The 26,145-nt window shown below is 41.3% G+C and overlaps 2 protein-coding genes across 2 annotated transcripts in view; one reads left to right on the top strand and one right to left on the bottom strand.

The window, feature by feature from the left end:
- prodhb (proline dehydrogenase (oxidase) 1b) overlaps nucleotides 1-17,936 on the bottom strand; it is a 28,177-nt gene extending 10,241 nt beyond the window's left edge. Inside the window, exons 1-9 of the mRNA XM_078170549.1 lie at nucleotides 17,481-17,936; nucleotides 15,545-15,753; nucleotides 10,045-10,079; nucleotides 9,804-9,953; nucleotides 7,209-7,273; nucleotides 7,003-7,119; nucleotides 6,744-6,817; nucleotides 2,034-2,115; nucleotides 1,076-1,168 (exon numbers count right to left, since the gene is read on the bottom strand). Of these exons, the coding sequence (XP_078026675.1) occupies nucleotides 1,076-1,168; nucleotides 2,034-2,115; nucleotides 6,744-6,817; nucleotides 7,003-7,119; nucleotides 7,209-7,273; nucleotides 9,804-9,953; nucleotides 10,045-10,079; nucleotides 15,545-15,753; nucleotides 17,481-17,855 (1,200 nt within the window). The 5' untranslated portion in view covers nucleotides 17,856-17,936. The remainder of the gene's footprint in view (nucleotides 1-1,075; nucleotides 1,169-2,033; nucleotides 2,116-6,743; nucleotides 6,818-7,002; nucleotides 7,120-7,208; nucleotides 7,274-9,803; nucleotides 9,954-10,044; nucleotides 10,080-15,544; nucleotides 15,754-17,480) is intronic.
- A 6,146-nt stretch (nucleotides 17,937-24,082) lies between these two features.
- Nucleotides 24,083-26,145, top strand: part of scarf2 (scavenger receptor class F, member 2) — a 31,891-nt gene continuing 29,828 nt past the window's right edge. Inside the window, exon 1 of the mRNA XM_078170548.1 lies at nucleotides 24,083-24,754. Coding sequence (XP_078026674.1) covers nucleotides 24,645-24,754 — 110 coding nt within the window. The 5' untranslated portion in view covers nucleotides 24,083-24,644. The remainder of the gene's footprint in view (nucleotides 24,755-26,145) is intronic.

Below are 26,145 nucleotides of genomic sequence, written 5' to 3'. Positions count from 1 at the left end.
AATGGGTATGGACTAGTAGTTTTAATTAAGAAAAAAGTTTTGAGTACTTCTTCTACCACTGCCTATAGCCTACCAACATTCCCAGTTAGAGAGAGGATGAAAAGTAAAGTAAGATGGTGTTTGCCTCAGGCCACCAAATCACTAAATCCATCACTGCAAATCCCACGCTGCTGCTACTCACAGTCAAAAACACAGGTGAAATACACTTAACGGATCTAATAATTTCCAAATAGGCATTCAGTCATTTCCTTTGACATTCCCCCATGGTTATATAACAGAGCAGGGATTTAATTAGTAGATGTATATTGCCGCTGGTGACGTGGTAACACACCAAAGAGGCGGCTACTCATGGTCAGAAACACCAGTGAGATACAGGTAGCGAGACGTCCTCTGCAGAACTCTGAAGCCCCTCCCTGCTGCTGCCGCTCAGAGTCACAGATTGCTGTTCGCTTGTTTATTCAAATCACACCTGATTCAACAATGCCCATCCTTGAGTCCTGAGCAATACACCTGCAAAGTGTGAAGTAGTTTGGATGAACAGTTGTCGTGATGTGAGAAGGACACACACACACACACACACATACCTAGAGAGATTCCTTACTTCACACTTAGATGTGGTTACTGCTCCTGGCTACACATACAGTGTTACTTTAAACACAAATAATAGTCTCGGTTTATTATTGTGCTTATGTTTACAATGCTTAGCAACACTGCAGTGGCCTTGGCCATGTTAAAAACAGCACAGTTGTACGACGTGGCTTTTAGTTATTGACACATTTGTACACGCTGGAAAAGATCTATTCGTGTCAGTTAGTGCACTACATAAGCATAAACAAGATAAGCTGTCAGATGCTTCAAAAAAATGTCACAACAACCAACAAAGCACAGTTTGTTTTAAATTATCACACTGCAGAGGCATGTTTAACCAATAAACATCCCACTGTGTTCATAATCATTCCACATTTGGTCAAACTATAAGCACTCACTCCTTACAGATCAACAAGATACACAACTGCTGCCAGGTGTGTGTTTATTTGCGTACAGTGATTAGTTTTTGTTGTTTATGCGAGTTTACCTTGGCTAAGACGTCCATGCGCTGTAACATCCTCTTCATTTGTTTCTCCTCCTCTTCAGTGAACTTCTCCAGCAGAGGCTCCAGCTCACCTAGCTGGGCAAACAACCCAGGAGAGTGTGCACCGTGAGATGCTAATGAACTGAACATCACACAGCACGGCACCTATTAGCGCGTCTCACTTTATTCACCCTTCAGCTGTCTTTGGCCCAAGGTCGGCAGATATGTTGATGTGTAACTTGCCCAGATTTTGTAGACATGCAATTAAACCAGGTGTTTTCTTAAAGGGTGAGTTTGGTATTTTCCAACTTGGACCCTTTTTTCCCGTGTTTTTGGAGGAAAACAGTCACATACTTGCCTGCCACTCCAGCCCTGCTCAGCCTGCCTGCCCTGTTTCCCCGCAAATGCCCTGGATCAACCCAAGATACCACTTCTTGCCTTATCCACTTTAAACTGAGCAGCCGTCTGAGTCACGCTTTTGGGTCCAGTTCTCTCTGTGCTATACTACATATATTAATGAAGGTTCATTAGTACTGTTTTGTATTTAAATGCGGGCGACTCGTAGACTAATGGCCCTAAATGATGATTCTTGGTTGACTAGGAAAATTCTCGGTTGGGGGCAGCCCTATAAATTACATTCACTTTTTATTTTAGTTCCTGCCAGATTTTACTTGTCATAGATGTGTCACAAGTTTGTTCACATAAGAGAGAACAAACACTGATACATTTCATACAACAAGCGTAAACTGTGGCTGCGCATGTCACTAAAATGCATTATATTGAAAATCCATTAAAATCTCCTGCCTGCTGTAAATTATATGTCAGATTTGGAAAAGCATATAGCAACTAAGTTATTGTGTCCACTGTGTATTTGGGGGATGAAATATGATAAATGATTGGACGTTGTTTTAACTGAAGTTATTTACATTCAGTTTCTCTCACAGTGTGTTTTGCTACTGACCTTTACATTTGGGACAACCAGCAGGTCCGATATCTTTGTCCTGTCATCTATTAGGCTGTTCCAGTCGAGCAAGTCAATGGTTCTGTCAAGGTACAGGATAAAAAGACACAAAGTTATGGCAACTATTAGTCAAAGGAACAAGTTACCAGCATCTTTGTAATCTTAACTTTGTTTGTATAACGCTGAAACTAAGCATGTCCTTAGAGACTTGCCTGATTAATCGCTGAATTTCAATAGTTAATCGCAATTAAGCGCATTGACACTGATGGCATCTGTAAGAAAGAAAACCAACGCCTGTTCTTTTCAAGGAAGCTGAGGAGTTTTGATGTCGACAGGACTATCATGGAAATGTTCTATTCTGCTTTTATCGAGTCCGTTCTTTCCCTCAACATTGTCTGGTTTGGTAATCTGAGCCTTACAAGCAAGAACAAGTTGGAGAAAGTTGTCAAGCTGTGCTGTAAGATCACTAATGTTACTTTTAATAAACTCCTTCCAACATCCCCTCCATGTTGAGTTTCAGATGCTTCCAGGGGGGAGATTTCGCCTCCCTAGATGCAGCACAAGCTTTACAGATCGTCCTTTGTCCCATCAGCTATCGCTTATCTTAACCAGCAGTGACCACTAATTGTCCATGATTTACCCCTGACAGTGTTTGATATATGTACTGTACTGTCTGTTTTGTTGTACTCATGAGTACTGTCTGTATCTCAAATTACTCCTCAGGGACATTAAAGTTTACCATGCCTTTTGAAAAATCCATTACTTTGCATTTCAAAACCATTTTGAAGTCCATATTAACGAGGTAAAGCAGTTCTCACTGAAGCATCTTGATTGGGGATCAAATGAACGCCCAAAAAATTCTTTATGATCATGAGGAGTCTTATTGCTGCTGTCATATCCCAGGCGCAGTCTGTGCCAATTGTCATCACCTTCCTTGCAATGTCCCATAGCTCTGCAACTTCAGAGAGGTGCTGGGCACATGTTTCTGCATTGTGTCGTTCTTTTGTATGTCAAACCGTTAAAGCAAAGGACTGCAATGTCCAATTAGTTACTCCAAGATAATTTTGATTACTCACTGACGCCCAATGAGTCCCGGTTAATGCCACAGCATTAAAACTTTTCAGGAGTTCCAGTTTAGTTGCCTTCTTATTCAAACAGGGCCTGTAGGTGTGAAACTATTGTTCCCCTGCGTACGGCATATGACTGGTCACAACATGCCAACCTTAGGACGTCCCTCAGACCCAAGTCTTTCACGTTGTTGACTGCAGTCAGTTGCCACCGATTTAGCAAGCGCTGTAGTTAAAGGGAAATTTCGGTTTATTTCAACCTGTCTCCTATCGTCCTAAATTTGTTTCAAGTGACTAGTGACATAAAAATAATAGTTAGCATGTTAGCCGTTAGCCTAGATACAGCCGGGGCGCATAGTAGGGTCAGACCTGTTAAAACGTAAGTGAAAGGGCAACCTTCAAGTGCAAAGTTAATCCACTAAACAAGCTTTTTTTCCACAAAGACCGCCTCATATCGTTAGGATAAATGTCAGAGAACATATAGAAAACGACATGTAAACGTGTTGTCTTACCTTACCGGTGTGCTGCCATGTTTGTTTACCATTTAGCTCTGCTTTCCAAAGCGCGGCCGAAATATCGCGAGAACAAGCAGCGATCTCATATCGTGCCTGAAGTCTCACGAGAACAAGCAGCAGCAGCTGGAAGGCAGAACCGGACACTAGCCTGAAAAGTTCATTCATTTATTTTATGAAAGATTTATAGAATAATGGCTGACTTTTTGCCAGACTTTGACTTTGTGGAGGAGGAATTTTGCAGAGTTTGATGGCCGCCCTTATTTATTTGAGCCAGAATACACTGACGAAGAGCTTTGTCAAACTGAAGAACGGAGGAGGAGAGAGAGAGAGGCGCAACAGGTAGAGGATGAGAGAGGAGGAATGACTGCTACAAGGCTGCGTAGCTCTGGAGATTGGTGGTGTACATGTGAATGCTGTGCCCCAGTGCCCACAGAAGAGGAATGCCTCTGTTGCAAGGAACGGGACCGGTTGCAGCCTTATTTTCAAGGTCTGGATGTGACCGAGGACAAGACACCTCCACCTGGAGTAGTATCCAGCTGGGCTTCATCTAGAGCTCGCGAGATTTCAGGCACGGTATGAGATCGCTGCTTGTTCTCGCGATATTTCAGGCACGGTATGAGATCGCTGCTTGTTCTCACGATATTTCGGCTGCGCTTTGGAAAGCAGAGCTAAATGGTAAACAAACATGGCAGCACACCGGTAAGGTAAGAAAACACATTTACATGTCGTTTTCTATATGTTCTCTGACATTTATCCTAACGATATGAGGCGGTCTTTGTGGAAAAAAAGCTTGTTTAGTGGACTAACTTTGCACTTGAAGGTTGCCCTTTCACTTACGTTTTAACAGGTCTGATGCTACTATGCGCCCCGGCTGTATCTAGGCTAACGGCTAACATACTAACTATTATTTTTATGTCACTAGTCACTTGAAACAAATTTAGGACGATAGGAGACAGGTTGAAATAAACCGAAATTTCCCTTTAATTTCTTCAATTCACACCTCAAGATGGTGCTTTCTGCTTTCGTATTGCTTTCATAGTACCTTCTTTGGCGATGTGGTTGCCTGTTGACATCTGTCTGATTAGCTGCACCTGTTTGCTGGTCTCGTAGGAGGTGGCTCAGACTCAAAGCACTATGGTGATAATTTGACTCCATGTGACACAAGGTGGATATTACTTTTGACTTGTCAACCAAGCTGTCTGGAGTGTTTAAAGTGAAATGAGCCATTCAAAAGCCCAGTGGTGTTGTCATTTTGACTGAATCCAAATGTCCTCCCTCTGGACTTTCAGACTGAGCCCTCGCACACCTTGTCGTACGTACTGTAACAAGTTTACTATCAGAGGTCGCAAGCCACTTAGCCATGGAAATGTTTAAGCGACGATTACAATCATTGTAACTGCTTTTATATTCTGTCTGCTCATCTGTCCCTGCAGATAATAAGATACAATTCTCATGTATAGGGTTGTTTTCTTGGTGAACAAAATACATTTCTGTATAACATACAGACTGCAGACATTCAAATACAAAGATACAAAGGGCCGAGCTATGACCTATTAGTTCTTTTGTTGTTTTTCTGTTGTTTCTGTTGCCATTCTGTTGATGCTGAATATCATTTCTGGCCCACACAATTCAAGTGTTGTTTTAATAGGCAACAGTAACTGTTTTACATATACATAAGCTTTGATTTTTTCGTCAGCTATTGAAAAAAAGCTACCACTTCACATCTGTATTGCAATGAAATGTGGGCAATTACATAAGTGAACTCTGCTGAAGTCTGCATCCCAAGTGGACTCCATGGAAGTCTGCAGAAAGTCCGCTTGAGGCCCCTTGTGGACTGGTTGAATTGTGGATTTGGACAGCTCTATGCACTCCCAGACTTCCCGGGCTTAACTAAGTGTGTTTTCACACTTGGTCCTTTTCAGGCCCTTATGTGGACTCAGAGCGGTGACTCAGCATTTTTTGTGCAAATGTGAACATTCCAAGAGAACTCAGACCCCTCTGAAGCGAACCAAACTCGTTCGGTTCGCTTTAAGTCCGCTTTGCCTTTTGCTACTGTATTGCAGCCCTCTGGGCTTGCCGTAGACAGATCATGTGCTATTTCAGCAAGACGCATAATAAACACAATGAAACCACGGCCACAGGTAAAGACAACACGACCAGTGGACGAGAAGTACTTTGGTCATGACTCCTCCAGATATGGAACGAGGAAACCATCAAACAGCAACTGTCCACAACACACAGAAACACTAAGGTTTCCCTCCAATTTCAAGTTCATACCCGCACCGCAGTGCCACATCAAAGTAAAAAATAAACTACATCAATATATATTACATATCAACTATAGTGTGAACAGAAAGAGGACTGAGGCCCCATCAGAGCTGAAGTGGACCAGAAAGAGAACTGAGTCCTCTTTGAAATGAACAGACAATATGAACGCAGGAAGAACCGAGTCCCCTTTCTGTCGGTCCAACTTTTGGTGCACTTTAAGAGGACTGAGTTCATTTCATTTAAAAAGGACTAAATGTGAAAACATCCTATGGTTGGTCAAAGGGACAAAACAGCAGCACACATAAATAACGTGTTATGTTCGGACCTTAATCACATCGCAATTAACACGTTAACGCTGACAGAACAAAAACGTTTCTAACTTTTTTCATAAGATGTTGTGACTTAAAACCTGAATTCCTTCTGATGTCATTATGTATTCACTTTTTACTTTTAAACAAATAATCTGTAAAACAAAAATTCCCAAACAAATATATTGTACATTGCTGTGCTTGTGCTGTTAAGTAAACTATGAGGACACTTAAATCAATAAAGAATATTATGCTAAAATATGTATTTTATTTGTTTTGCATGTGGGAAAATAGTGGTAATTGTTTTGTGATTTAATGACGAGCTTAAATTGTATTAAGAGTTAGTGAAGCATTACCACTGCAAAAAGGCATTGCAATCCATTAGGGTGCAATTTGTTCTTTTCATTATAATCATCATTTTTCATTGAATTAATTTTCCTCTAAATTGCCATGGCTGTAATGAAATATTTCCCTGTGTGCAATACTGACACTGTTTTACAGATATTACACAGACATTTCGTGTCTATTTCAGTTCTCTGCGCTCGTGCTTACCCTGAAGACTCCTCTTCCCTTCCAGTAAACCAGCCGTAGAAGTCACCTTTTGCACCGAGCTTGGTCAGGAATTCCTAGATGGATAGAAAAGATGAAGAAGTACTGCAAGGCACACTGTGCAGCATTATCCTTGTGTATGAAATAGGAGTGCAAAAATAATCTATAACACTGAATGTAACATCTGGTAGAGAGTACTATAGGAAGATCACTCCAACTATTACTAAAGTTCACCAGGAGGACAGAGGAGGAGAAACTCCACCTGCATCTGTTTGAGCTCCAGCCTCTGCTCTAAGGCCTCCACGTCGTCTTTCCCCTGCTGTGATGCCAGGAAGGTGAAAAATCGCCTCCATTTCACCAAGACTTCTGAGAACTGGAGCTTTAAATAAAAAGCATGATGTAAGCCCACCACAAAACTGCATCAGATAAATTAGTACAGTGACCTTTTAATCACCACCTACTGCCTACCAGAAACTGAGGCCGTCCAAGAGCAGTCATTTTGATGGCAGAGAAACCGTCCATTGCACTCCCACCTGGAGGTCAAACACACTGAGTGAAATAAATAAAACAATGCAAAGACAAAAATACTGACTTAATGGTAAATGCATGCTTAAAGATGAGCTGCATGTACTAAATGGAGTGGATTACAGAACCAGACCACATGGCCACTGTCTGAGGAATGACAATATTTGCAATATCTTGGAAAACATATGAAAGTATATGAGCCACAATCTTTACAGCTTTAAGACAATGTCCACAGTGTAAGGTTGCAAAGAGTGCAATCAGGCTTACACACAGTTTTAGCAGAGATAGCTGCTGGTGATATGATGAGGAGGAGATGGAATATAAATTGAGAGACAGATAAAAGTATTTTCAGGTTGTTTGCCAATTTCACTGATTGGTTATAATTTTTGGAGGCTGCACAGCATTCTGTGAAATGTCAATCAAAGGCACATTTATGAACTAATTTTAAATTATTTATGAGTGAATTTTATCACTTTTTACATCACCCAGTTAACCATGGGTGGATTGTGAGAAAATGGCCCCCTGGGCAAAGATATGCAAAGGGCCCCATCACCTTTCGTACATAGGACCAGGAGTCTCTCCCTGGACGATATGTGTAAAGTGGGATTTATACTTGTGCATCAGCTCTATGCAGAGTTTACGCAACAACATATACGCTGAATAAGAACATGAGCACGACCATGAACAGGCTTAGGGGCGAAAAAACACAACGTCTATTATATGGCAACGCTTTGGATACAGGTACGGCGACGTTGAACAGAAAGACGTGCTGTGTAAAAATTTAAAAGTTAAAGTCGCCACGTGTGTGTGTGTGTGTGTGTGTGTATACACATATATATATACATATATATAATGTAACAAATGAAAAATTGAGCAATTTTGCTCAGTTTCGGCCCACTTGACATGCTGCTGTGTTGTGCTATGGCGTGCTGGAATTTGTCATTTACGTGATAACGCCTGAACGCAACATATGCTCACTCCGCTGTGTGCCCAGTGCCGTGCTGTCTGTTAATGGTCATTTACACACTGTCCGTAACAGTAACTATGCCCCCCCCCCCAATATAATGTAGGGGAAACACTGAATCAAGCAAGAAGACTCATGATACCATTTTTCTTTATGATATTGTAATCACAATAGCAAATCGCGATATTGTCTGCCATCGCACATTTTTATCAAATCGTGCAGCACTAATTTATACTTGTGCAGCGGTGTGTCTGTTTTACTCTGCAGTTACACCTCCAAAGCACTAGTTGGCTACGGAGGTTTCTGTGAAGTCCTGTAAAGTTTTGATGATTTAAAACACACCCAAAACAGGGGCCTACCATATACAAGGCTGTTGCTGCAGCGGCCCAGGTTCGACTCCAGCCTGTGGCCCTTTGCTGCATGTCATTCCCTCTTTCTCTCTCCCCCTTTCACACTGAGCTTTCCTATCAGTTAAAGGCAAAAATGCCCTAAAAAATATCTTAAATAAAAAAACAAAACACATATTAAACACACATTAAACATGGCTTAATAGCGACAATTTCAAACCCAAGAACACAAATGGACACATTTTACCCACAAATACAACATGCTAATGTTATCAGCACAAGCCTATGGCGCTTTACATTGTATAAATTAGCCTAGCATCTAGCTTTTTCTCTTCTCATATGAAACCAGGGACAACAGCAGCATTTAACAAAGGTAACGTTATAAAATCCAGCTCCATTACAGCTCACAAGGTTCACTGACAAAACACACTTTCCAAACAAATATAACATGCTAACGTTATTAGCACAAGCCTTTGGCATTTTACATTGTATAAATTACCCTAGCAACAAGTGGAGATTTCCTCTGCTCATATGAAGCCAGGATAAATCACACAATTTATCAGTTGATTCCATGCATAAGTGTAAACCCTGCATAAATTTCACATTTGACATTTTGCAAGTGAAGGGTCAGACAGAGCCCACTGACACTTCAAGTCCCTGGTCCTGTGCCCAGTAGGCCTTGTTCAGTAATCCATCCATGCTGTTGAGGTTAGTTTAATTTTATCCTGAATTGTAAAGCACTTTGTATGAATGGCTTTAACATGAGCACTATTAATAAATCATTTATCATCTGTTTGATGTTTAATAATAATGATGACAGAAAATCTACTGTGATTAGGGTTTGCAATGTGATGAATTAGTGGTATGGATGCTACACATATCCAAAGGCTTCCGAAATGACAGCTGTTCTGGCACTGTTGTCAAAATCTGCGATGCGAAACTGCATTTCTTCCTTGCCAAATTTTTTTTCACTGACAGGTCTAATGAGGGGTGGAACAGCCACAAGTGTCAAAATGCAAATGTATGCTAAAGGACGTTTTTGTGGGAGTGGAAATGAGGCTCTTGCATGTATGCCCAGTTCTACAATGATTAAGATTTATAAAACAGAAACACACGTGCAGCTTTATAAATATGACTGAAAGAATGCACATTTTTGTCTTTGTGTAAATTCATGACTATAACCTTATGCATCTGGCCCCGGATGTATTTCAGTTTCTCTTTACTTACCAGATGCTTTAATACATTTGATGAAGGTCTCCATATGCTGGTCACATTTGGCCTCATCCGCGTAGAAATACGTGCGAGCTCCTGTCACACCTCCACGACGGTCCCCAAACTGTTTGTGTGCTTTATATTTATTCTCTCTGTGGTCCTCACCTTGGGGGGATGACAACAAATTTGCATGCCTATTACCTCTAATTACATCATATACTGTGTCCACAAATTAAAACAAAACAAGGCATCTTACCTTTGCTCTCCTTCTCAGCAGCGGATACGCATGAGCTAAATTAGAAGAAATACAAAAGGATAAAATGAATTAATGTGCTTTGTGTCTGGGCAACATTAGAGATGCAAGTTTCATCAGAAATACAGCAACAGTCTGGCATTTTTAGTTCAATTTGGGAGCTTGTGCTCTTCATGTGAACATTCTGGCCTTGTGGCAACGGCATGTCAGAGTCTGACATTGTGTTTAGTGACCCTATATACGCTGATGTGTCCTGCTGCGAGCCTGCTGACCCTTCAGAGAGGTTAGCTCTAATGTCACAACACACTTGACCTATTCCCCCGCCATCACGGGGAACCGAGGAGCTCATGTAACCAAATGGATGAATAAACACTAAGCATGCTGCACGTCAGGGATGTCAATCGCATTTAAAGCCAGAAAACTGAAGGGAATTATCTTCTTTCAACATCACATGCCATTTGGCAGGAACTTTTATTGTTGCAATCTGGATTTAACTGCAGTGGGATACACTTGACACTGACTGACATTTTATTGTTTTACACACATTTTATTCAGTCAGAGGTTCATGCTGTTTTTCTGTATTTTAAGATATCGTAAATGGAATATTTTGGGGTTTTGGGCCAACGGATTGGATAAATCAGTGTTGTAAAATATACTGATTTATCAATATTTATCAATTCTGAATATCTGAAATGGTTTTGAAAGTCCTCATGTTGTAGCCTTGTTAAATTAACCTTTTTAGTCATTCTGTTAATTTTAACTTGTATGCCCTCAATGTCAATTTTTCCCTGTGGTATTGAAAATGGTAACAAATATTGGTGTTTTTCAAACTGCCATACTCTAAAGGCCCAGACATGCCCAACCAACATTAAAGAACTATAGTGGCCACGAAAACCAACTGTTGCATCGCCTGTGTCTCGGGCAAAAAGTTGCACTGCACTTGAACACACCGCAAAGATAACAGCCAACAGCCAACTAGCACGTACACTCTGCACCTGTGTGAGAGGAAATAACTCCATACCAGCAGGTGGTGGTGGTTTGTATTGTCATTCAAAAAGGGAAACTGGAAGACGGACAGGATGGATTCAAGACAGTAGTTAGCCAGTTTGACTTTAGACATTTGTTTACCTTCCTCACTTCTCTTCTTGTGCATTGAGCTAACCTGTATCAGAGTGATTTCATTCACTGACGGGCTCTGCCATTGCCGATTAAAGACAAGGGCCGATGGTGAAGGACACACTGCAAAAACTAGGGCAACAGACATTCACCTATGGCCCTACGTTGACCGACATTAAAAAGTTAAAACTCCCAGTATTGTGATAACACAATACCATAAAACCCCAGACACGCTGAACCGACATAAAGAACTAGTGGCCACAAAGACCAACTGTTGCCTCACACTGCCTGTGTCTTGGGCAAAACGTTGCACATGAACACACCGCAAAGACTACAGCAAACAGCCAACTAGCATGCATGTTCTACACCTGCGTGAGAGGAATGAACTCTATACCAGCAGGTGGTGGTTGTCTGTTTTGTCATTCAAAAAGGGAAACTGGAAGACCAACGGGTTGAATTCAAGACACTAGTTAGCCAGTTTGACTTTAGACATTTGTTTACCTTCCTCACTTCTCTTCTTGTGCATTGAGCTAACCTGCCAATCAGAGTGATTTCATTCACTGATGAGCTCTGCTATTGCCGATTAAACATGCTGAATCATCTGAAAAAGAGATGACAAGGGCCAATGGTGCAGGACACACTGCAAAAACTAGGGCAACAGACATTCACCTATAGCCCTACGTAGACCAACAGCCAGCTGACGCCTTGGTGTGTTAGAGCCCTGAGGGTTTTTTTAAAATGCTTTTAAAGGTACCGTATGGGAAATAAAACTTCCAGTATCATAACAGCACCATAATATAAAGGCCCAGACGCACCAAACCAACATTAAAAAGCTAGTGGCCATGAAGACCGACTGTTGCATCACCTGTGTCTCGGCCAGAAAATTGCACTTGAACACACAGCAAAGACTACAGCCAACGACCAACTAGCACATACCACTAGGGCAACAAACATTCACCTATCAACCTACATTAACTTTCAGTATCATGACAGCACTATACTACAAAAGCCCCGACACACCTGGCCAACATTAAAGAACTAGTAGCAACCAAGACCTACTGATGTGTCGTTTACTGTCGCATGCATCTCAACCAAAAAAATTGCACTTGAACACACTGCAAAGACTACAGCCAACAGCCAACTAGCATGTGCGTTCTGCGCCTGCGTGAGAGGATATAACTCTATACCAGCAGGTGGTGGGGGTTTGTATTCGTCATTCAAAAAAGGGAAACTGGAAGACGGACAGGATGGATTCAAGATGTGCGTTAGCCAGTCTGCACGTTAAAAACAAAACCTGATGTCACACAACAAGCTTGTTTTCATCTCTAGACATTTGTTTGCCTTCCTCACTTCCTTTTCTCTTCTCGTGCACTGAGCTGCCAATCACAATGATTTTCCTGACTGACAGGTTCCACCAGGTCGACATACAATCAGCTGAAAAACAACCGATAAGGGCTGACCAGTGCTGACTTTGCAGAACACACTGCTACTGCCACTATGGCGCAATGTTGACTGACAGCCAACTGCTCTCTTGGTGTGTCATATTATAGACTAAATAATTATTCAGTTACTTGTAGAAATAATCAACAGATTAATCTCTAATGAAAACAACAGCTCAATGAAGCCCTTGAAGACAGAAACCAGTCTCAGAGTTTTGCACTGAGTAGCTGGGGTAAGTAACTCTGTTGTCAGGACTGGTTCCAGTCGAGGTTTTAATTGTGCGATGATTTAATTTCTGTTTCAAATGCTTTCTGTGTTACACTGCCAAAATTTCAAATTGTGCTAGAGGCACTGATTATTGGTAAGCTTTTGGCATGAAAAGGGACATTTTAATATAATTTCATTACTGGCACAATTTATTGTTTTTTTGGCAGCTTCATTACAAATATCTCAGTAAGGGCCTGCATTAATAATGAAATCCTCACTGTGAATCACCTATGTATTTTCAGTGTAAAACGGCCTGGCATTGGGAGTATCATGCTCTCAACATCAAGTCAGGACTTGCCTCGGTTCCTTATATCTTCCTTACATCTCCTTTCCGTTGCAAGGAACTGACTAATGTTGTTGTTGCTACCTTGACAGATCATTGGAGTGCCTGTCAAACCCTGCTGTCTGAGATCAAGCCGGCTTAAAGTACCTTGTCCTCCTGCTTTACGGTTTGAGGGTGTATGTTCGCCAAACAAAAGCTTTCTTGGCTGGGGTTTCAAACTTCTTTTGATGTTTCCAAGCAGACATCCCCAAGACAAAGTATATCAAAGCTGTGCAGCGATATCTTGTTACTAGTGTTATGGTATAAAAAAAGAAACATACAGAGTTGAAATACAAGAAGGGTGAAAAGAGTCAAAGCACAGGGCTGGCTGAGAGCTTTATCGCCGTACAGAATGTGATAAAGCAATATTTGCAAACGTCTCGCACACTGACATTGCAGTCAGCTGTCACTCTACGTCAACAGACTTAAACAGCGGCTACTTTAACACACTGCCGACCAGCCTTATTTATTCACCATGTCTGACCTTCTTTTAATCTCACACGACATCTGTAGGTTTATAAAGGTCAGTCTTATAAAAGGTCAGTCTTTTTGTGCTGAGTATTCTACTTATGCTGAGCAAATCTGACAAGTGCATTTGTCTTTTTCGCTTCAATGAAACAGGCATCAAATGATATCCTCTTTACTTATTTTATCCACTGAGTTGATGTTGAAACAACTCCTAAATGAGCCAAAAAGTCCATATTTTATTTTGGACGAGGAGATGTCCTAATTACTCATAATGCATGAATGCCCAGAGCTACAACTTAAGCAACATTGCTGCTGCCTCTGCCTAGAGAGACTGCTTGCATAAGGTCTGCACTGTCATCCAAGTTAACATCAGCTCACAGGTCAGATAGCCGCTGCCTTGTGCTGCCCATGTGACAGGATTCCTAACGAGTGAGAAATACTTTGCAGCCAGCCAATCCTGAAGGAGGGGCCATGACTAAGCCAGCAAATCATGCCGTGAATGAAGGGTGTTTACTTCCTGGTTGTGTAAGGCATGTTCAAATGAAACTATTTTAGACATCAAACAAGTGGAAAATACTCTGCAAGGCACTGTACTCTGTGCAGCTCTAAGTTTGCATGTGAGAATTAAAACAGGTCAAGATCAATGCAGCCCTGTGCCCAATGTTGCTCTCAACTGAGCTGATTGTTTGTTTGTACACCAATGATTCCTGTGAACTTTAATACGAACAAGGGCTGACATTTTTTGCCTGAGAAATGATTGAAGTGATCAATTGATTATCAAAATAGTTGGCAATAGGGCTGCCCCCCTGATAGTCGACCAAACATTAGTCGTCCAGAAAGGTCATTAGTCGGCAAGATTTCACTGGTCGCTCAGCACGCTCAGCAGCCAGACAGCAGCCTTACAAACCAATCAAAGCCAACAGATATCTTTCCCTTCTTCTGTAAATATTCAGTCTGATAAATACGGAAAAGTTGATCATGTTAGTGCAGGGCTACCCAGAGCTTTACATCTGTCCCACAGACGATAGGCCTACACACTTATAAACAGCGCCTGGAAGATAATCAGCTCTGCACTCAGGATTTCAGGTAAATAAGCTATACGATGCTTGTTAACGCTACTTAGTAACCTGCCGCTGCGCTTTTGAAAGCTGTTACAAAAAAGGCACAAAAGAAGCACCCAGTGCCCGACCTCGTGTTTCCAGTCGACATGTGTACGGCCCCTAATTTCCAGGGCTGGTACCTGCGGTTATTCCACAGGCTAGTTAATAACATGTTGGGCAGGAAATCCAAAGTGTGGGATCATTTTGAGAAGGTGAAGGACGAACCCAAGGTGATATGTAAACTCATCTTCATTGGTCGACTACAAACATGACGTATCATCTGAAACAAGGAAGTAGCTACATGCCCATTAGCCCACAGCGTCATTAACAGGCAGCTCGCTCAGTGTGTGACGTGCACTTGTAGATAAAATATAGGCCTATATTAATGAAGGTTCATTAGTACGGTTTTGTATTTCTCTGTAATGTAGCACAGTGTTAACAATGTTACTGATACTATTCTTTCTCACACCTTCAACTCAAACCATCGTGTTGCCCCGCCCACAATATATCATTTAATAATCAAATTAATATCGTAAACATGTGGGCGACTAGTCAACTAATGGCCCTAAATGATAACTATTGGTAGACTCGGAAAATTCTTAGTCGGAGCAGCCCTAGTTCACAACTACTTTTCTTTCAACTGACTAATCAGTCATTTTCACGATCGACTAATCGTTGGAGCTCTAATACCAACTGGTTATCATCTTAATATCTGCCCAACAAATGTTGAAAAACACAGACAAGTTTGTAATATCTATTGAAATGTATCGTAATACCGCTACTCTCATACTCCATCTCTTTCTGCTCGGCCTCCTCTTGGCTGATGTCTTCCTCCACGCTGTAGTCCAGGACAGAGCCGACACCGAAGGCCTGATTCTTCTGGATCAGCGGCTTGATGTCCTTGTGGTCCTCACCGGCGACAAACTGGCCATAAAATGTCATCTTCATGAACTGGTCGAAGGTTCTCCGGCCCAGGATCTTCTGACCTAGATCCATTATCTGAGCAGAAAGGAAGAGGACATTATAACCAGTTTAAGATTTTTTACATATTATATGGCTATAATTTATGATTACTAATCCAGATTTATTCTGTGTGTCATTTAGCTTATCTTATGTGAATCATACTAAGGACTATGTACGATATATCGATTATATTTTCAAGCAAGATATAGATTTAGACAACGCTGCTTATATCCATATAGGGTCAAGTTGCGCCACATAATGCCGCTCTTTTTGGAAACGCACAGCTCTGCCCCACTCACTCACTCACAAGTTCTCTATCAACACTCAGAGAGACACAGAGCTGCTCCTCTGTTTTAATCTGTCTGTTAATTAGTCTACAGTGTGACATCAGTCTATATGTTGCACGTGCTATGCTAAATCAGTCTGTGAGATGAATGAAATGACCACAGTAGCTCACATGCAGTACAGCGCTGCGCTGCATGTGCAGGAGACAGAGCTGCTTGATCATGTCAGGTGAGCATTTGCAGATGTGTTTGAAAAATGCAGCGACAACACAGACATTTCATATACAAGATGTATATAACGTGGTCAAATTGTCTCTCGCTCCCTCCCTCCCTCAGCCTCTCTGTTGATACTCTGTGCATTATTAAGATTAACAGCCTAAATATATACAAATATCTAAATGATTTTCCAGCACTAGATTCATTTGAAAGGCCATGGAGACAGACTTTCTAAGATTTTTAATTGTTCCAAACTACAATGGATTTAGATCTACTTGATACTTTTATACTCATGTTATAGTTTTGTGTCCTGTGCTGCAAACCTTTAAACCTCTGTAGCTCCAGTGCTGTGTGCAAAAAGTTAACATACAGCATATCATGTATGGCCATTTAGCTTGAAAATACAGAGATATGACTTTCTGTCCATATCGCCCAGCCCTATATCATACTATCTCAGACAAGACAGGCCGTGTCTATAGACAGGTTACGACAGGTTGCATGACAAACCACAAAAATCACCACGTTGTTCTTTCATAAGCAAAAGAATTCACATCGTGTTTCTGCCCCCAGGTTATAAACTGCTGAACACAAGGCTAAAACAGGGACAAAGTGTGGAACATCGCACTGAGAATCAAACGTAATGCCAGATTGTATGACTACTTCCTGTTTGGCGAAGCTACTGTTTTCACAACAACAGCCAAGTTTTTCATTGCTTACATGACGGCATGAGAAGTGTGGAAGGAATGAAGTGTCGCAAGTCTGTTTATGCAATGTAGCCTACCACCATGCATCAGTACACACTGTGGGAAGGTGTGTCGTATTGTATTGTGCATTAACATGACCAGATACATTAGCTTATACAATGATGTGACATCACGCCTAGAGTTAGGTAACATGGTCTGCAGACAGAGTCACTTGCTGGCTTGGGAAAAGCAGGTTGTAATTTGAGAGGTGGGTGTCACATTCGCCTGAGGCACAGACAGCTACTGTAGGTCTGTGGGTTCAGTTTGACAAATGGCTGACTGAGGCTATGTTTACCCTGAACTTAAAACATTTAAAGTTACATAAAGTTAAAGGTAATAACTGAATAACTGTTAATTTAGAGACACATTTTGCTGCTGTCTTGTGCCTTTTTCACTGGTGACCCCTTTTCCTACTTTTGCTGTCCCAAACTGTCACATAGGAGTAAACTATAATGCACACCTTTACTGTGAAGTCACATGAACATCTCATGTTAGACTTGATGGTTAATGGCGGGGTTACCTCTTTATTCTTATCAACCAGGAGGTCATAGGAGCAGAGTTTGAAAACCACCAAACTTCTGAGCAGCTCTAATGAGTCTTTGCTCTTATAAGCCTCCTGCGTCTGGTCAAAGTCTACGGAGATCTCATTAGCAGCAGCGGTGGAGGTGGTGTTGGTGGTGCTGTCTCTCCCTCCGCTCCCCGGCTGTCCTGGGAACTCCGAGTGCGCCGAGTCATGTCGAGCCCCGCCGCGGCTGCTGACATCCTCCCGCGGCTCTGTCTGGGTCGCCAGGGTCGATGTGACGGTGGAGCGGAGTCTTCGGCTGCAGAGTAGACGTTTAAAGGAGGTGTCCGCCCCGGCCCGTGTCAGGGCTGGCACGGCTCTGACATGAAACATCAGCCTGGAGGAGGAAGTGGATGTCAGCGGAGCAGGGACGTTACGCGGACCATCTGCTGCGCACGTTACACTGGTGTAAACACAGAGAAAGCCAACGAGTCACAGTTAAAAAGGTAGCACTCGGTTGGTGGATGGGTTGTGACGTAAGAGTTTTGTTAAGCACCCAAACTTGTTTTACATCACAGGCTCCACTGCGCAGGTGCACACCAAGTTTACTATAACTTTCTCCCCTGTCAGCTGTGGTTAATTATTCTGATATACTGGTTAATTATACTGGAAAGTATTATAGACAAACAGTTGTGTGGCCACATATTAAACATGTTTTACAGCCTGTTGCTCAGCTTCCTTACAGTGTCTACAACAGTGCGTGAAGCAGGGCCGTAGCAATGGAGCCAACACTGGAGGGGGCCAAATTAGCCAGGGGGCCTGGGATCCCGGAAACAGAGGACTAATTATATTATATTATATTATACTATATTATATTATACTATATTATATTATATTATATTATATTATATTATATTATACTATATTATATTATATTATTCATCATAAGCAAGTAGCTAACTGCTTATCCTGTTGGAGGTCACAGGGGGGCTGGAGCCTATCCCAGCTGACACTGGGCAAGAGGTGTCAGCCCTGTGACTATCACAGGGCTGACACATAGAGACAGACAGCCATTAGGGTTGGGTCAGTATGAGAAAAAAAAAAAAACGGTCCAGTTTTTGTGAAAAACTGCATCAAGTCGGTAATACCGGATTTTTGCCAATTGGCGGGCGCAATTGACTTATTTAAAGTAAAAAACGACCATAGGACAACAGAGTGACAGTAAGACGTTGTTTCTTTTATTCCTTACAAATAAATTTTGCAGCTTACTCAATTAGTGCAAAGAAGGGTTACCTCCTTCGTCTGGCTCAAAGCCAAGGTGTTGCCATAGTGGCGCATTTTTTGATTTCTTCGAGACTAAATTGTCTGCCATTATCGACTCTCCAGGCTACAGTAGAGGCCTCGGTGCATGCGCATTCGCACCCCCTAGCTCAGTCCCCGCCCTACCCCCACCCACCTCTCTCACCCGCTCGCTGTGCGCTTGGCGAAGAGGCACAGACTTGGGCGTACTCAGCGAGGAATGTCCACAGTCATTCGGGCTTCCATAGTCGAGCACACTTCCGCGTTGTAGTTTCCTGTAAAAATGTCTGTGAAAAATCCCCGCGATGTGAAAAATACATGCCAAGCAGTCGTGCGCAGAGCGGAGTCCACGCGGTCGTGCTTTGTGCGCACAGGGCTTGCAGACGTCCGCTTTTACCACTCCGCGTATGTTTCCCCCGAGTATGCGGTCCGGTCGGTCTCAAAAAAAAAAACCCGGTCCAAGACGGAGTACCGAACCAAATTGGTTTTACCGAGAACCGACCCAACCCTAACAGCCATTCATGCTCACATTCACACCTAAAGTAGCTATATATGCAGTAAATAAAAGCCACTACCGTCTACATAAATGACATATGCAGCACAACATTAATGACTGACACTTGTACACTCATACTAGGGCTGCCCCCACAATAGTTGACCAAACGTTAGTCGACAGCAAGATTTTATTGGTCCCTTAGTTGCAGGGAAAAAAAACTACCATAATTTAGCATCCCTGTTATATGGTGGATGATTTCATAAAGGGTAAAGGGCTCATTATTTTCCCAATTTGCAGACATTTATAGCCGCTGTTCTTCCTCTTTGAGTTAGCCGCTAACTGGTAAAAGTTACTCTTTAAATCTCCCACAGTGGGTCACACACATACAGTAACATGTCATCAAAACATCACACCTGTGCTGCCCATGACCCCATTTTACAGGCTGTCCTATTTATACATACACCGTTTTGATGCTGTCACCACCTCCCATGGTGGTTTAAAGGCAAGACCACACTGTCCCCCCTCTCCACACTCACTCCTTATAAGTTGAACACTGAGGCAGCATAATGGTGTGATATTCCCACCCTGAACAGGCAGTGTAAAACGGGCTTAAGAGGCCAAGAACACTCGGCAGACAGCCTGTCACTCAAAGCAGCCCACCCTTAGTTTTGCCTAACTTTAAGCCTTAAGAAAAATGTTAACAGCTAAGTTATTTAAAAATTCACCCCCATACAGTTGCCATGAATGTGGAAATTAGCTATAGAGACAAAAAACGTTTCTTGTACCAGGCTGTAAACATGTTTATTTCTGCTGTAAAGATGAACATTTTAACATGGGTGTCTAAGGGGACTGACTGGCTTCTGGAGCCAGCCTCTAGTGGTCATTTAAAGAACTGCAGTTTCTGACACTTTCGTACTGGCTTCATTTTTCAGTGCTTGTACCTACCCATGGCAGTCTAGCAACAGTTTATGCAGGGGTAGGGCAACACGGTTGGACACACCATACCATAATAGCCAGCACTAATAATAATGACACTTACTGTTCATTTAGTTTTGTATATGATCACAGTTTCCAGTGATTATTTTGGATGCTGGTGCAGGGTTGCCTGTGGAAGAATAGCAATTTTTTTTAACTAATATTCATTGGTGTATTTAGGTGGACATTATGAGCATATTTGAATATTAGGTGGATCAATGGTATATTATAATGGTATATTAGCTCTGCTTCAATCAGCTTCAACCGAGAGATGGATGGATGGATGGATGGATGGATGGGAAATTGCAGTGTTACAGCAATGAAGACACATTAATGAGATAAAGCATAACTGAATAATAAATGAACTAGAATAATAAACCTATGAGAATGACTGCCACTGTATAGACTAATGTAGGCCTACCCAGCAATACCACACTGTACATTAGTGCAGATGTATGTTCTGGCTAATCTAATAATATTCTATAACATAATTCACCCTGAAAGTATGATGAGTATTCTTGTAAAGTACATTAGGTTGATTATACTTATGTCACCCACTGTCACTTGATTGATTTGTTCTTTAACTCATAATAGAGTGTTTAACCACTGTAGCATTGCCACTTTTACTTAAAGGCCCTAAACACGACACTGACTGTTGGGAAAATACATCACCACTTATATCTATGTAAATCAGCCACATGATTTGCCCTTACATGGTGACCACATCAGCAGCAAATGACTCTGGGTACTTAACCTTTCAGCCTAATTTGCAAGACAAATAATCTCATGCTATCTAAGTAGTTGTTGGCTGTGGCTCACAGTTGCCCTCGGGAACAGTTTTGTCATGTATAACAGAGCACATGACCTGCATAACTAAGACCTAATGTTTTTGAGTATATGGATTACAGTCAAGACATCAGAAAGCATCATTCATTATCACTTATTAGCTGTCTACTGTTACACCAGTTATTAAAGACCTGCCAGAGCTTCTGGCCAAACAAAATCTCCAACCTTCAATTGTACAAGAAAACAGGTAGCCGGAGCATCACCAAAGAAATCACCCACAGATGTTTGAGATGGCCATGTGGTAAGAATAGAACAAGGTCGCCTCAAGATGGACACCACCAGGCAAAAGAAAACCCAGAGGGCCCAAAACCACCCAGCGCAGAACGCCAAGGATCGAATGCAATGGAAAGAGCTCAGTGAAGCCTTATGTCCCATAGGGGATGAAGAGGAGTATGTAAACACCTGTCACACAGTTTGGGGTTATCGGCGTTTTCTGTTTTAAATTTTGGCAGTGAGATTTTGTTGACATAAGTATATGGGATTGTGCCTGTAGAATTTAATTTTAAAAAAAGCATCATTACATTTTGTGGAGAGGTAATGAACAACTTTTTTTTCGGTCCTGAACTCCTTCAAAGACCTGTCGATCCTCAATGGGATGTGCTCTTGTGAGAAACACTCTAGGGTCAGGTGTGTCAAACTCATTTCAGTTCATGGGCCAGGTACAGCCTAACTTGATCTGAAGTGGGCCCCACCAATAAAACCATCTTTTTTGTGCAAAGAAGTACGAGTACATTCGAAAAACGTTCAAGCGTTTATAACAAAAAGAACCACCTGAGATGTGTTGAGAAAAATAAGTGCAGTGGAAAATGAATGGATAAAAAACACTCTGAAGGTTTGGACAGCTGTTAAAAAAATGCTTGGGGGACCAGTGTCAATTTCAAGGCCTTTCCAATGGTAGGCAATACAGAATTCTTCCCTTCTACGTGGGATGGTGGTTTTAGAAAATGGGCTGATAAAGCTCTCAATACAGTCAACCAGTTATTTAATGGAACAGAATTCAAATCATTTTCCCAACTTCAAAAGCAGTTTGCACTCCCACCAGATGATCTGTACAGGTACCTCCAAATACAACACTGTATCAGGAAATGATACCAATGAAAAACGCAAAACCACCAACTAAAACCCAGTGGATGCAGAGACTCAGAATGGTTAACACGATGGAGGGAATGACGGCTAGACAGCAACTGAATATGGACACTTTAACACAAAGGTGGACTCAAGTTACGCAATGTTTGGGGATCTAATCGAATAGTTGGGTTGTTGTAAAACATCATATTATAATGGAGCATCATTAAAAATGCCACTCTCGTATTCCTCTGTAACTAAATAAAAAAGTTCAAAAAACAATGCTCAATATCTAGAAGTATTTAGTGTGGTTTTTTTCAGAGAACTATATTCTGGAGGGGGTGGAAAAGCCCCTGAAGCAGCTACTCACTGTTTAACTTGCTCCTGAAAGCTTACACCTCTCAGCCTAGTCATCCAGTGGGCCGGAGTGGCTCCCACCCCTCCCACAGTCTGTTTGTCCCCCTGCCATAAGGTAGAAGCATTTGCAGCATCAAGACAAGGTCTGCAAAGTTCTGCAACAGCTTCTCTCCCCCTCTCTAGATTACACTGATATTTATATTAATGTTTATTTGACTGGTCATTCATTTCATGATGCACTTTAAATTCCAAATGATATAATAACTGGTGACTCTAAATTGTCCGTAGGTGTGAATGTGAGTGTGAATGGTTGTCTGTCTCTATGTGTCAGCCCTGTGATAGTCTGGCGACCTGTCCAGGGTGTACCCCGCCTCTTGCCCAATGTCAGCTGGGATAGGCTCCAGCCCCCCCCCGCAACCCTCAAGAGGATAAGCAGTCAGAAAATGGATGGATGGATGGATGGATGGATGGATGGATATGTATATATGTGTGTGTGTATATATGTTTTAACTTTTTATCTTTAGATTTTCATACTTGTATGTGATATATATATATATATATATATATATATATAATTTTTGTCTTTTTATCTTTATATTTTTATACTTGTATGTCTGACATGTACGGTATATATTTTTTTTAATCTTTTTATCTTTATATTTTTATATTTGTATGTGTGATATGTACAGTATGTTTTTTCAATCTTTTTGTCTTTATATTTTTATACTTATATGTGATGTGTATATATTTTTTAATGTTTTTATATTCATATTTTTATACTTATGTGTGATTTTTATGTTTTTTATCGTTTTGTCTTTATATTTTTATATTTGTACGTGTATGATGGCATCTTGGGGTTGGGAGAAAGCACAGTTTCGTCCCCATGTATTCTGTATGTGGAAGTGACAATAAAGTTGAACTTGAACTTGGACTGGACCCTTTGGTGGGCTGGCTCTGACCCACAGGCCACATGTTTGACCCCCACATAAATTGTGCAGCCATCAGTGTGGAAAGAATTGGCCTGGATGTTAAAATGCATCTGAAGTGATGCATAAAAAACGTGATATTCCTCTTGCTTTGCTTCCAGTGGTTATTTACTGCAGGAGGTGCTCTGTGCCAAGAATCACTTCATTGGTGTTAACAGATGGGGGAGCTATTGTCTAACATAGTTAATACACTGCTGCCCCCTTCACCCCCCACATATAAAGGCACACACTCTCCCATCCATCAATTAAAAACTACCTTTAATTAGTAGTTTTTTTAAGTATGTTATTGAAAACACAAGTCATATCTACAAATATGTGTATTTAAATTTGACGACTGGCAGATGCTTAAAGTGCGCAACTAGGCTATTAATGATAATAACACCAAAAGTGCTCGTTTTTATTATATAATAAAAACACTGTGATTCATTTTAATCGCCCACATTCACTTTGTGTTGGTCATAATCACACATTATGCAACAGGACGCTGTTCCAACCGAGACCACTGAGCAGACCCTGTTGCACACAGGCCTATGTAAATTTGGTGGCGCATGCTGGGCGCACAAAGCCAAAGATAGAGTAACAAATCAGGAATTTCCCTCCTGCCACTCCTGAGAGCGCAAGAGAGGACAAAAGTTACGCATTTAGCGCTTCTCCTCAGAGGGGGGAAAAGCGAAAGGCAGCTAACATTGTGTCAAGACTTTCATCATATCTACACTTTCCCACGCGCGTACAGGACATTATTTTATAAAAAGTAGAGTTTGTTTTTGTGTCATTATGAGTCTGGACCCAGGAGCTTTGCACGATGGCCTCTTTTAGACACTTTGATGGAATAAACGTCGCACTGCAGGACACCAAGCATCACCAACAATACTGTGATTTGCAAGTTTTATGACTTGTTTTCCAGCTGCTCGGTTTGGATTGCTGTCGCTGGGCACTTTTTTTATGCTGCTGAGTTTCTCGATGGCGTAGGTGGTGTGCAAGAGGTTTTCAATCACCTTTTTGGACATTTTGGATTTGATATATACCAAGCGGACACATCTGGATTATTAAAAGACATCGGAGTTGTTTGAGAAGCAGTGAAAAGCCATCGTCATCACTTTTGGAGAAAAGGAAATGCGGAGTGCGAACGACGTGTAGAAGGATGCTGCTGCTTGTACAATGGAAGTGAAGAACTCTTTTGCTGTTGTTGCGGTGGTTTGTCTTTTCTTTTGCTCCACTTTCAGCCAGGAACTCAACCCCAAAGGCAGGAATGTATGCAAAGCACCTGGGTAAGCATCAGTGCGAAAACAAGCAGGATTTATTCCGCTGGTTGTTCATGCAAAGCAGCTTGTTTGTGACTTCTCCTTGTGACATTGTTTGCGTCTTTCTCCTTCGCTTCAGGACGCGACTTTCTTTAAAACGGTCAAGTCATCATCTCATTCCTCAAGTGGTTCTTATTTGCTTGTAGAGTTATGGGCTTTAAAACACAGCACAGGGCATTTATAACTAAGTGTTGGCCTTATGAGCGAATAGCGGATTTCAGCAAACTAGAAAAAGTTGGTGTTTGCATGTGAAATCAAACACTGACCTCACTCTCTAAACTTTATTTTCAATGTTATATCATTAATATGTTTTAACACTTTAGTACTCGACACATTATTTCACGTTGACCTCTTTCTTCTCTCCATATAACGTGTTCCGTGTCCGCTGTATATCAGGAGGAGGAGCCCATTGAAAAAAGCAGCTATAGTACAGATGTGTACATCTGGAGCAGGAGTGGTGTCATTGCTCTGTAGGGGGCGCACTGGTTGACCTTCACAGTATTCGTGGCACCGTGTGATTGTGGTTGATAATGCACTTTTAGAAATGACGTTTCCTGCAGAGTTTGGTAACTTTGTAAAACATTTAAAAGACAACTAATATTTCAGAAAACATTTTCAATGATGGGAGAAGTTATAAAATTAGGCAGATATTCCTAGTCCGCATATCCTGGGCTGGACAGGCACAAAAAGAAAATGGTTCACAGGTTGAGATCAATGTCAAAAAATGTCAATTTATTAAGAACAGTTATTAAGAACTATCATCAGTGCTGCTGACATGAGTGCTTCACGGAGCAGATATAGACACACACAGATTAGGCTACCACCAGGTGTGATGAATCAGTCAGCTGGTACCACTGATTAGATGAGATCAACTCTGAGGAGCAGAGGCCTGACTCCCAAATCACAATGACCTGTCCTATGAGTGTTACAGCCTCACATAACAATGTGTGATAGCAGAACATATACAAATGTACAAAAACACAACTTTACACAGACAGAGAGACAACAAATAAATAAAATTTCATATATAGGCTAAATATACAATTTTCACATTTATTTCTATTTTATTTTACATGTCAATTTATATTATTCTCAAATTTTAGTTTATTTCTTTTTTCTTTGTCTCTGTGTATAGTTGTGTTTTTTTCTGTACATATATAAAACATGTACAAAAATCACAACCATACACAGAAAGAAAGAGAAAAAATTAAATTTGATTTGATTTTTATTTATTTATTTATTATTTTTATTTAATATAATTATTTATTATTATATTGTTGTGTTTTTTGTACATTTCTATATGTGTACAAAAATCACAACCATACACAGAAAGAGAAAAAAAAATATGTATAATTTTT

This window comes from Epinephelus lanceolatus, chromosome 9 (genome assembly GCF_041903045.1).
Source record: "Epinephelus lanceolatus isolate andai-2023 chromosome 9, ASM4190304v1, whole genome shotgun sequence".
Classification (NCBI taxonomy): Eukaryota; Metazoa; Chordata; class Actinopteri; order Perciformes; family Serranidae; genus Epinephelus; species Epinephelus lanceolatus.
The sequence above is the reverse complement of the archived record's forward strand: the minus strand, read 5'-3'. Positions and strand labels throughout refer to the sequence as shown.